At 42.1% G+C, this 12,784-nt stretch overlaps 1 protein-coding gene across 10 annotated transcripts in view; it reads right to left on the bottom strand.

The window, feature by feature from the left end:
* bcas3 (BCAS3 microtubule associated cell migration factor) overlaps positions 1 to 12,784 on the bottom strand; it is a 482,251-nt gene that overhangs the window by 359,351 nt on the left and 110,116 nt on the right. For all 10 annotated transcript variants that reach the window (XR_015087344.1, XR_015087345.1, XM_086034860.1 and 7 more), the window contains one exon: positions 2,521 to 2,854. Coding sequence is in view for 8 of the 10 variants with exons in the window: in XM_086034860.1 (XP_085890986.1) it covers positions 2,521 to 2,854 (334 nt within the window). In the remaining 2 variants the exon portion in view is untranslated. The remainder of the gene's footprint in view (positions 1 to 2,520; positions 2,855 to 12,784) is intronic.

Below are 12,784 nucleotides of genomic sequence, written 5' to 3'. Positions count from 1 at the left end.
AGAGACGCTAAATGCAGAGGCTTTTCATTAGCTGGCTAACTTACTATTCAAACCCGCTGTGGACACGCTTCAAACACGCTTCAAAATGTGCCACTAGTACTTTACTAGTTACCCAACTGCGTGTGCTGACTTCCATTGCGAGCCCCTGGGTTGGTTTTGTCGTATTGTATAATTATTTGGGTCGAACAGACGGCAATAAGTCATAGTCAACGAGTTATTTTCTACACTTCCCCTCCTTCTCGACCTTCTAAATAAAAGCATACCAGCAAAACACTATACACAGAACGCCAGAAGTAGTGCAAGAACTCCACCTTGACGTGGCAGCGTTATCCTTGAGTCAGTGCTACGCGCAGCCTACCCACAATACCACAATCCCTATAACAGCAGTTGTCGCTCGCGCAGACGCGGGAGTAGAAAGAAGCCTAAAAAGAAGCCTTTCACTGAGTAGGCTGAGATGAAATTTGGCCGCCTCGCGACCACGTCACACGCAAGAGGGCCGATTAGTGGGCCAGACTAAAATCCACTTCCAATCGGCCATGCTTAGTCCAGCCATTTGTTGTCGTTAAATTTTGTTTGTTTAATTTACATGTAGTCTATAAAATATAAATAATCAAGTATAGAAAGAAACAGTGTAATATATTTACTAAATCTCATTTTCCCTCGTGTGCAAATGTTTAACAATGTTCTTTTCTTATCAAGCATATCCTAATATTTTGAATTAATAAAAAAATGTAAAAAAAAAATGAAGTTCTTTTGTCAGTTATAATTTTGCTGAGTTTGTTGATTTTAGATTTTTGTAGAGGTACCATTTTGGTAATGGTATAGAGGTATTTTATGCAAAATTTGGTGACAGCATTAGTGCGAGATACCGTTTAACCACCTACGATTTATTAAATGTTTAGTATTTTACTAGTCGGTTAAACGCTGCATTATCAAGCATCTTGTTCCTCACGTCTCTCTGCCTCTATAAACAAGCCAAGCACCAAGAGAGAGAATTGCTTCTCTCTTCCTTGCCCACACACACACACATTGTAGGGGCGGGGACACTAAGTTTGGGGAAGACATGTCGAAGCTCCCACGAAAAACAACATCACCGTTAGGCAGTATTTTGATGCAGCAGATGACAACAAGGTCATCTGTAGGCTTTGTAGGCATAAACTCGCTTACAACCACTCTCCCGGAGCGATGAGAAACCACATGTGTGGCGCGCAGCCTCGGGCTCCTGCCGCAAGTTGCGTAGCAACAATAGCACGTTAGCTCGCCCCCTGTCGCGCTCAGCTCCTCGTCCCGGCCGGCAAGCGTGGGCAGCGGCGGTGGCGACTCTGGGCGGGGCGGACCCTTCCCACAGATCTCCACAGCTGCAGCGGCCGCTGGGAAACCCTTTGCGGGGTCGGTAATCCGGGCCGGCCCGGCCAGCTCATTCGGCCGACAGGGCCTCAATACGGCTCATGACCCAAAGTCAGAATCGGCGAAATACGTCTAATTGCAATATTGAGCCAACAAGTTCAACACACAAATGTACATATCCAGGTAATATTTAGCTTATATCATGCGTAGCAGCAGCTACTGTACATACAGATACATCAGGTACCATATGATTACATAAATTGCTTAGATGAGATAGACTTTCCTTGCTTGCCCTTAAAATGCAGCGTTGTTTGTCATATATATTTTCTTTCTAAAGCAAGACAAGGTTAGCCAATCAATTGGTGTTCAGTAGCATGCTTTCAGTAACAGCTACATTATTGTATTGTCTTGAACTTCTCAAAAATAAAGCTCTTGTGAAAAATAATACAAAAACATTTATTAAAATAAATATAAATATGGAATTTAAATGAACAAACTGTCCTGAATGTTTGGGCTGAAATAGCCCTTACTGTAAATACCCAAAACATTTGCATTTTCAACTTTGAATTCAATATGTATTAAATTTCAAGTTTTCTTGCTTATAGACTAGTCGACTAGTCGCAAATAAAATTTGAGACTAGTCGCGGGCAAATTAGTCGAAATTCCCATCCCTAATTCAGACAGCAATGTAAGTATCAGTGTACAAGGGCCGTGCACTGCAAAAAAAAAAGGTGAATCTGGAAAAAAAAGGGTGCCACTTGTCAAATACTATTTTTTCCAGAGAAATACTGAATAATATAAATGCATGTTAGAATGGGACCATGTATGATAAAAAATAATAATAATAATAAAAAATTTAAATAAATAACGATAATGGAATTGCTCAACTCAGAAATTAAAATCGAAAACCTTTTAAAGAAACCTGGTAACGCACGGGAGTAGTGTCACAAGATGAAGCGGAAAAGTGTCGGCCTGCTTAAGGGCTTGTAGTTGGTCTGCACTAATGATACAATTATGGATTAAAAAGGGCACCGCGCAGAGCAGAAAAAATAATCAGACAACCCCATACCACCCGCTCTCCTTCAAAACAACTATGACATCATCCAACAACACAAACACATGCACGCACATGCACACAACCTTCACCATCCCCCATCCATTTGAGCTTCTCACCATGATGTGGAGACCCTGATGGGCTATTGGAAAGACCAGGTATGGGGCTACAGCGACCCCCAATGGCTCCTCCTCCGCCTAGGACAGAGACACCTCCTCCAATGCTCCCTCCGCCTAAACCTCCACATGTAGTCATTCTGGTCAGCTCCTGCTCAATTTCCTCCAGGCCGGCACTCTTCTGGAAGCGTGACATCCGGTTGACAACCCGTGGAGACATATGCGTGCGGGAACAGGGGGCACCACCGTAGGGGTTAATTGGAAATACATGGGTAGTACCGCGAAGGGTGCTGATTGCCACCCAACGACTGTCCTGGCTGAAACACATGTCCTGGACCTAAATGAAAAACACAAACAGCTGTCACCAAACAAAGTCATGATTGTCATGAATATGAAATGAAACGGTAATTGCATTATCAAGTCTTGTCCTTCATAAAAAAAAATAAAATAAAAAACATCAAAGGGGAAGTCGACCCAAATAAATATTTTTTCAAGCTTGCCCTAAAAATGTTCTATACAAGAATATGTTCTATGCAGGGCCACAAATTGAAAAAAGGCATTCTGATTAATATTATGTTTGTGGAATATGAGTTGTAACAAAAATGGATGTCTGGTCGGAGGAGCACATGGGCTTGACCGCCAAGCCTTCCCCGCCAGACCTGGAATACACATCCAGGTGCCCGCACTCAGCCTTTGGAGAGACAGAGAAGGACTAACGCCTGGTCTTTCCAACCCCCCCCCCCCCCCCCCCCCCCATGGCATGGACATGCGAGCTCAACAGGGGGGCCGTAACTGGAGCCAAGACAAGCATCAGGACACTAGAACCCCTGTGTCTTCATTCAATTAGCCCGTATCTGGCAAAGCTAGCCAAGACATCACACCCCCAGGACGCGCTGCGCAAGCGTCACCCACCTGGAATACGCATCTCAACGACCGAACTGCAAATTGGGAGAGCACGTGCCACCCCTAGTGGCGAGTGTGAAGAGGAACTGAACCACGTCTTCCACTGAAAACTAATTAAAATGATGTTTTAATTTGTGTCCAATGTGTTCGTGTTGACTTCCCTCTACAGGACATGAAATGAAAACAACACCCAATGCATGATGTTTGAATTGTTTTGCAGATGTAGCTGTGTTCGAGTTCCGACCACTCGTGCAAAGAAAAACCCACAACAACTGTATTCTGTTTTCAATCACCCTTATATGAATGTGACCGACCGGTTGCTCAGTGGTAAAAGAAAAAACACAACAACAGGTATTTTAACTTTTCTCATCACGTGTGCCAAGCTCTAAAAAAATCTTTATTTCACAAATTTGGGAAAAAGCGCTCAACGCGGCCCGGATGTGGAAAGGGAGGGTGCAGCCCACTCTCATTAACATGCGCACGTACCCCTATAAAAGGGCCGTGAAGAATCCCTTTCTCTCTCTCTCATCTGGAAGAAACAAGGCTGTCTCTTGCCTGAAAGAACTTTTCTCAAGACTCTGGCAAACGCTTCCAAACTCCCATTCTTGAGAACATCTCGTGAACTTCCTCCACTTTTTCTTTAGAGTGGCTATATCTCTTTATCAACAGCCTGGGACAGACTCGGATCCGTCCCGGGTCAGAGTCTTTGCTCTTTTTTTGTTACTTTGAGTCGCCCGCCTAATAACCACGGCACACGTGGGGACCCGAAGGTCTGTGGTCACCACGGTTCTAGCCTCACCAGCTAGCCAGCACAGCGCGGCCGCATCCCAACAAGGTATGCCACCTTCCCTCAACGAGGACCCGGCAAAAAGCCGACGTTCCCGCACGACCAGTTTCTGGGCGCCTGAAAGGGGTAGCCCCACCTGGTCTGCCCTACGCCGCGTGCTGAGCCGTAGGACCCCATGGCCGTTGCAACCAAATTTTTCTTGGTTGAACTTTGCTTTTCACTTTTAATTTTTGGACTCGACTTTTCTTCTTCTTCTTTTGGCTCCCCTGTGACGTCACTCTCCACGGCAACGTTTCCTTCCTTTCTCCCGGCCAGCGACGCCAACCAAAACCCGTAAGTGCAGCTTGCAATCCCTTACGGGCCATACGATTGGTGCATAATTAATTTTGGGAATCAAGTAGAGCTTGGCATAAGTCAGCTAACATGAGCCGGGTACGCTAGCTCACTGCTCATTACACGCGCACAACACACAACCGCACCCACACTCATATCGTCCAGTCCCCAATGCCCCCTTTCGTCACATACCTTCGATATTTGTTTCCTTAATTTATTTAGACTTGTCTTAGTATAGGATTTCTTTATTGTGTCTCTATTCCTGCTTCTGACCATTGTAGTGTGTCATTTAGATTTACATAGCTGTAGAAAATAAATCGTTGTCATTTACAGAAACCTAGTGTGAATTGTGTGTGTTTGAGTCTAAGTTTCAATCACTGATCTGGTAAATCGGATTTACAAATCTTTAATGTAGCGCCTTCCTACATTAAGACTGAATTATGAGGACTTTTTCGTCCGTTTTGTCCAAATAATCAACCCAAAATGGGCGTGGTGCCCCCTGGCGGCGAGCGAGAGTTAGTGGAGGCATTAACCCAATTGCCGTCCATTTATTAAATTAAAGAAGGAGTGGCCAATATAGATTAAAATTATATTAATAGAAGTAATATCGGTAATATGTTAAAAGCCTATAAGGGTAAATAATAGCAAAACAAATAAACTAACAAAAAACGTATGAATAGATATTTTTTCATTTCTTTTAGATCTGCAAATTAACATGAAAACATGCAAAATATGTCATTACATTTTTTTTAAGTGACTAAAAGGTTGAAAATATCAACAATGACAGTGTGTTTCAACAATGTTTTGATTAAATATGTAAACATTAACATACAATAACACATTATTTCACAAACAATGACTTGATTGGAGGGATGCCGCTATTGTGGAAGCTATCAGACCTAAATAACAGTGTTGATAAACAGAAGGAACATCAAAACTGCTGTGTTATCTCTGGGAACACATTCCAGAATATGTTGTCAGAATGCGCAATTTAGACAAATAATTTGAAGTCCAGCTTATCTGACATGGGGTAATCTTCCTACTGTGCCATATCGTCGGTGTCCTGTGAAAAACATTTATCTCCAATTTTGAAAACGTTTTTAATTTTCACTTTAATGCGATGTCTGTAACACAGAAACATTAATTCACGAAAAACGAAAAAAATGGAGATACGTGTTTTTCACATGACAGCGGCGATATGTTCTTCTCTCATCGCCAATTCCATGTCCCCAATCTTTTTCCAATCCCCCTGTCTTTCTGACACTTCTCAGTCGTAATTGTACGTCAAGAGTCAGGGTATGTTCAAGGTCACAGCTGTTCGCCAATCGGTCACCAGACGTGCACCAGACGTCCGCCTGTACTTTTCTTGTCGCAAAAAATTAAAATTGCTGGTGAACGTCTAGTGAGCGTTTTGCGAACATTTGCGACCTTGAACGAAGCCTGACGTGAACGCGCATTTTGCTCCGTTCGCCAACAATTGCAAATGTTCGCCGCTCAGTGTGATAGGGGCTTTAGTGCTCGAGCCATTTTAACTTTAACTATTATCATGTAAATTGTGTACAGAACACTTAATAATTACTGTTGAAATCCATATTGATCACGCACAAGAGGTTGTGATCAATATAGTTCATTATGGCTGTGTTATAGCATGACAACTAAAGCCAAATGTTGAATAATTTATTGTTGCATATGTGAAGTAAAAAAAATAAGAAAATCAGTTGATCAGAGGAAAAGTTGTATACCTATAAAATTCAAAGCATGTCAGACATGCAACTTCATCGGTCAGCTGATTTCCTTGTTTAGGGTTTCACTCTCGATTGCCACTGAAAATTGGAAAACACAAAATTGATGAAATCCAAAAAAAATCAATTGAGCAAATAATTCCATCCAACTTTATGTTCACTAATTTTCTCCTCAGTCACAAATTAACCCCCAGAATTCAAACCCATGTCAGTCAAATTCTAGCAGTGATTGAGTATACATTAAAATGAAGACACTAAGAACTTTAAGACCAGTCTCAAACTAAACTCGCACATACTCATACTGGACTAAAATATAACCATTTCTGTTACAATTAAAGGTTTCAAAGTGTTCTGAAATAAGAACATACACTGTATGTGAACTGATGCTTTAGCGCAGAGGTCTTCAATCCTGTTCCTCGAGGGCCGGTGTCCTGCCTGTTTTCATCTGTCCCTGCTGTAACACACACCTAATTCAAATGATCAGGATCGTTATCCAGCTTCTGCAGACTTTTGCTGAATATCTGTAGCAGGGAGAGATGGAAAACAGGCAGGACACCGGCCCTCGAGGAACAGGATTGAAGACTCCTGCTTTAGTGGAACAGTACTTGCTAAAGTGCAACAATTTCGACTGTGAAAAAAAAGTATGCTCTTTGGAAGATTCGGGTCCCTATTTTATGAAATTGTCACCCACACTCCAGATGGTGGTCACAGAACTAAAACAGATAGAATAGATAGATAGACAGAAGATATATTTACCCCATGGCCCATGGACTACTATGAATCATACAGTGTAGTTAAAAATCAGATGAAGCACCGATTCATTTCAGCTTAAGTACCAAATGCACCAATAGATGGCAAGAAGGGTTTGAAGCCAATTGAAATCTGTGGAAAGATTTGAATGTACCTTAAACAAGTGAATATGGCAACATTCACATTATTGTACACTGAGCCTAGAAAAACACCTCTTTGGGTTTTAACAGAGGTGAGCATTTTACAATTTTTTTTTCTGGTCCGTCATTCGTCATCCGACAGCGGCCAGGGTAGCGTCCGTCATTCGTCAGTCCGTCATTTTTGTGACGAAATGAATTGTAATCATCAGTCCGTCAACCTGTCAGTCACATTTAAAGGCCTAGATAGACCACAAAGACACTGGCCAACAGTGACAGACGCTTACCCCCTGTGGCGTCTGGCCGGCTGTCGGCACGTCACGCTGGAGGAATACACCACCACGACAGACAGCGACGCTGACTATTAAAGTAAGATGTAATACCCTTCCGTACCATCGGCGGCGGTAGTCACCATTTCTCATGGTTAGAAAAATCCAACCGGAAAGCTGTTGGCCGATGGCGGATTATAAAAACGTAAACAATGCATTCAGATATATTCTTGGCTCACGATAAACTGCCACACGAAGTAAATTCTTGACACGGTATTGTGAAATAATTACATTGTCAACCATCACTGTTGTACTAGTAAGAAGATTAAGGCAGCGGAGGCGTGCTCAATGTTTTTCCGCATTTGTCACTTCCCGTTGGTGCTCCGAGTGCTGATTTGCTAGCTAACAGCCAATCCGAGTGACCAAATGTCACGACTGGCGACGCCGATTCAACATATGTAAACGCCCCCGAGACGCTTACAGACGTGTTACGACACTACGACGGTGGCCACTACACCAAAAAGATGGCGCTTGAAGACGCCACGACGCTTCACGACCTACGACGTCGGTTTGGTGTCTGTCAGCTATTCTGTCAGAAGTCCGTTGGTCCATCAGTCGGTCCCCCCAACAAACATTAGAAAACATTAGAGGTCATCCCTCTCTGACGTCATCTTTTACCTTGAATTTGATTTTGAAAAGTTTCACAAGAGTCAGTGACGGACTAACGGACCGGACCGTCAGTCTGACGGAATGCCCACTTCTGGGTTTTAACTATCAATAATTTTCAAATGTTTGACATTTGACAAATGTTTGTTGTCACAGTGATTCTGTTTTTCCATTTAGTTTGAGCAATACTGCAAGCAAGTTACTCACAATCCACACCCATGATTTTTTGTGAACAAACTAATAACTGCTTGTATGGCAAATGTAAACTAACATCATTTACTGCCTGCCATATATAATTATTACAACAATTATTTTCAAAAATGTTGGTTCACCTTGACTGAACAGACTCATTCTTAAAGCAGAGTCTTGCCAAAGAGCAAAAATGAAGATGATTTCCCCCAGTGGCTTTTCTTCTTGTGTTGTATGTATGACAGCTGCCTTCAAACGTATTTTGCCACCTATTCAAGCCATCCTGTGCAATGATACTTAAGTAGAGATGTGACTCAAAACAGTCCTTGTAATTATTGCAAGAACATCTTTGTGGTCTGGCAGCTCTCACACAGAGCATCTGTCCTGGAATGCTCCACTTGTTCATGATGATAAAATGGTTTGTCTAGTGCAATTGGGCCATCATTATTGTTTCCTCCATGCTGGAGTAGTGTTTTTACAAAAAACAAATGTTAGGCCTTTGTCTTCAGTGGTTGAAAGAAAAAAAAATGCACACTTCAAGCTTTGTAATGTGACATGGCATCTGTCATGTACAGATTTTAAGTCAAGTAAAATGTATTTATATCGCCCTTAATCACAAGAAAGTCTCAAAGGGCTTCACATGTCCATAGCTGACAACATATTAACGACAATAATGAGAATATTCCACTTTCATCAAACTTTTTTGACATGTCTGTAGTCCATAAAAATTCTAAGTAAAAACGGTGACGTCATTTTGTAGCCCTAAACCCCGCCCATTTTATGATGTCACATCCGGCCGCCCATTTATGGTGTCATTTTGTAGTACATAAGCCCCACCCCTAACCCCGCCCCATTGTAGTCCATAAGCCCCACCCCTAATCCCGCCCCTTTGTAGTCCATAAGCCACATCCCTAACCACGGCCCTTTGTAGTCCATAAATCCCACACCTAACCGCGCGCTTTGATGACGTCATGTTGTAGTCCATAAGCCCCTGCCTAGCCCCGCTTTGTTTCCTGTCCGCCATTTTGGCACTTCCTAGTCCACGCCCTTTAACATGTCATTTATGATTAAAGCCCCCTTCCGGTATGACCAAATATGGACATTATGCTTCCGCCACGTTCAAGACATGCCCGGGCATGTTTTGAACAATGATGTCACCCCGGGCAAGTCCAAGACTGTCCTGGCTGCCGCCATCTTTTCCGGCATGCCCAAATATGGGCATAACCTCAGCGGAGTTCATGAAGAACATACCCGGGCATGTTTTGAACAGTGATGTCACCCTGGGCATGTAAAGACATGTTTGTAGGCTGCCAATATCCTACAAACCCCAACAACAGGCTTGGACATTATGACCAAATATGGGTATGGAGGACATGTAATGATTGAATTCATCTTAGCACAACACCACGTCACTACACCTGTACACAATTTAGCATGCTTGGTTATGTTTTTTTAATGAGAATAGCAACCCTTATTGTTCTAATACAACGTGTTAGGACGTTTCCCATACAATTGTGAAGTGCACACCTGATTGAATTCATCTTAGCGTAATACCACGTCATCTACACATGTACCAATGAAACACCTGAACTACACGTGTACACCATTGTGCATGCTTGGTTATGTTTTTTAATGACTGAGAATAGCAACCCTTATTGTTCTAATACAGCTTGTTAGGGCATCTTTCATACAATCATCAGGTTAGTGAACAATTAAGGCAACATAATTGTGATAAATATAAGCGCAGGCCTCTTCTCATTTTCTGGTGTCAGCACAAAACTGTTGCCCCCCACCTGTGCTTGGAGCCAGCATGCTTTCTTAAAATGCAGACGGATAGGTCTCACTCAGGTGTCTATGGGCTCCCCAGAAATGTGTGTGCGTATGATAAGTCTTACAATGAGGTACTTTGTTCATCAGTGCTTATACTTTCGCTTTCACGTTGTTAATTAGGAAGTTAGCCTTGAATATATGTGGGGGGTGTAGGCCTATACAGATTTTATCTTGTCAGGATGGGTGAGAAAACCCAATATTCCAAATAACCCATGACCTTTCAAATCGTAAATTAAGAGTCAAATGCAGAGAGGTATGAACGATATGAACGGAGTGGCACGAGAAGAAGAAGAATCTCAGTGGAGCACCATCTCAAAGAAACTCAGAGACAAACAGACCATCAAAAATGGACAGTAAGTACATACTTAATACTTCTCCTAATTTCATGACTAACACGAGTTGATGTCATCTAAATGTGATCTTGTTTTACATTTAACTGAACGCGCATGAATAACACTTGTACATGTTGTCATTACCTATTGTTTTAGATTTTAGCTATTCATGCATTCATGAATAACACTAGTTTATGTTATTATCTATTTGTTTTAGGATTTTAACCGTCCACGCATTCCTGAATAACAATCCGTGAAATCATTATACCTGTTTCAGATGTAACTAAGTCTTTGTGCATATTCATGAAAATGCCAAATAGAACATTAAGTTATGCCATCTATATATCTCTATATTTTTTATATACAATACTTTGGTATGATGTATTTGTAAACATCCAAGTTCTCCAAGTTAGATCATATGCACATAGCACGTATTGTAACTAGATGACGTGTACATTTTTGACATTGTTCTTCAATGGGAGTGATTTGAATCCATGTTGAGTCAGTAAATACAGTGTAGCTCAAACTCTGATAAACAGCACAGCTAGCAACAAGCTTTTGAGGGTATGTGAGTGTGTGTATGCAGTCCTCCCTTGAGGTGATGCCTTGAGGGGATGCGTGTGCTTGTGTATGCGTGTGTAGGTGTGCGCGTGGAATTGTGTGTGTGCACTTGTGAGCATGGCAGATTTCTTGAGAAGCTTTGTGTATCAAAATGCGTGTCCATTTAGGATGGGTGAGGGGCAACTAGTCTAGAATAATAATAAACTCACTCAAAAATTCTGAATGATAAATATGTATTTGTTTTCTTTTCAGAATAGTACTGAGGTGTAACAAGATCCCTACATATTAGGTAAGTGACAAACGGACTCTAATCATTAGTTTGTCTGTAAACAGAGCGTACAATGTAACTTGGATGTGAAAAAAGTGGTATTTCAACAAAATATTTTGAAACCTTCATGACGAGTTCCAATGATACTGCGAACAGCACAGCACTATACCTGAAACTCGAGTTAACACTCAAGAATCCCGGCTGTCTGCTAGTGGTACACCAAAACGAGTTGAATATCATGACATAGTAATGAGATGAAGATAGTGATGGGCTGAATGAAGCGGGGCTTCGGAGCGTGTCTCGAGCAAAAGTGGGCATGCTAAGTGAAGCCCCAATTCGGAGCTTGTATCGGGTCCCCCAAAAAAATCACATGACTGACGACAAATGAGGCCTCGGTTTCTGTGGAGGATTTTCATTGGTTCATTCAACATATTGTTTCCTCATAAGATGAAAGAAGACTTGGTTTGTGCGGATGAAGCCATCGGATTCTCCAACTTATCATTGCCTCATGACACTGGAGACCTCGCATCACTTTGCAAGTGTTGTCTGCGTTTGTAGCGACCTTAAAGTTAGTTGGCAAGTTAGGGAGTAATATTGTGCGTTAGAAAAGAATACTTTTAACAATAGTCTTGCAGTTTTTAGTCTTTTTTTTTAAGATCCATTTTGCAGTTGTTGACCTTATGTGCTTGTTTGGCACAGTGGAAAAGGCGACGTACTTCTGACATGGAGGTCATAGGATCTAGGTTCTTGATTTTTTCATTCAATTTTATTTCGGCCTATTCATAAACATTATACAAATTATGTTATGTATAGTATTTACTCCATGTTTGCACTACACACCTACTGCTAAAACGGCAATACTGCTACTAATGGTCGTTTAGTAATTCTTACGCCTATAATGTTATTCCATTCTGTGTGTACTTATAGCTTACTGCTTGAAGATGCCATAGAGCAAATGCAGCAAGATTGCTTAAAACCATGTGCAAACCAAATTTCTGGAAAGCCTCAGTGATTCATGACGCTTGATTTCACCATTTTGGGACATTCATTCATAATACTTAACTCCAGAGCTGGGCACTTGACCATTTTTTGCCGGTCCGGCTGCGACCCTCCACCCTTGACTTGGGTACCCTTCCGGCTGCGACCCTCCGGCCATGTTCATAAACATTGTCGGCCCCCGCCCCGTTCCACCCCGCCGAACCGCCCCCCCCCCCCCCCCCCCCCAAAAAAAATGTCAGTGATTGACGTCGCTGCGGGGAGAGATGCTAACGGCATAGGCTTTTTAAAGATCATTAGCTGTCTAATTTACGATTCGAACCCACTGTGGACAACGGGCGTATTGAATGTCATTATTTAGCATTATGGCACATAATTTATTGGAAATGTAGGAGTTACTGCCAGGGGAACAAATGACAGAGAAGAAAAAAAAATAGCACAGAGTAGGGTTGTGCATTGTTTGAATTTGAATGATTCCGGTTCCAATTCTGGTTCCTTGTTTCG

Source organism: Filicampus tigris, chromosome 7 (genome assembly GCF_054856515.1).
Source record: "Filicampus tigris isolate MCC_2025a chromosome 7, RoL_Ftig_1.0, whole genome shotgun sequence".
In the NCBI taxonomy this organism is placed as follows: Eukaryota; Metazoa; Chordata; class Actinopteri; order Syngnathiformes; family Syngnathidae; genus Filicampus; species Filicampus tigris.
Note: the sequence above shows the minus strand (reverse complement) of the source record. Positions and strands in the feature narration are given on the sequence as shown.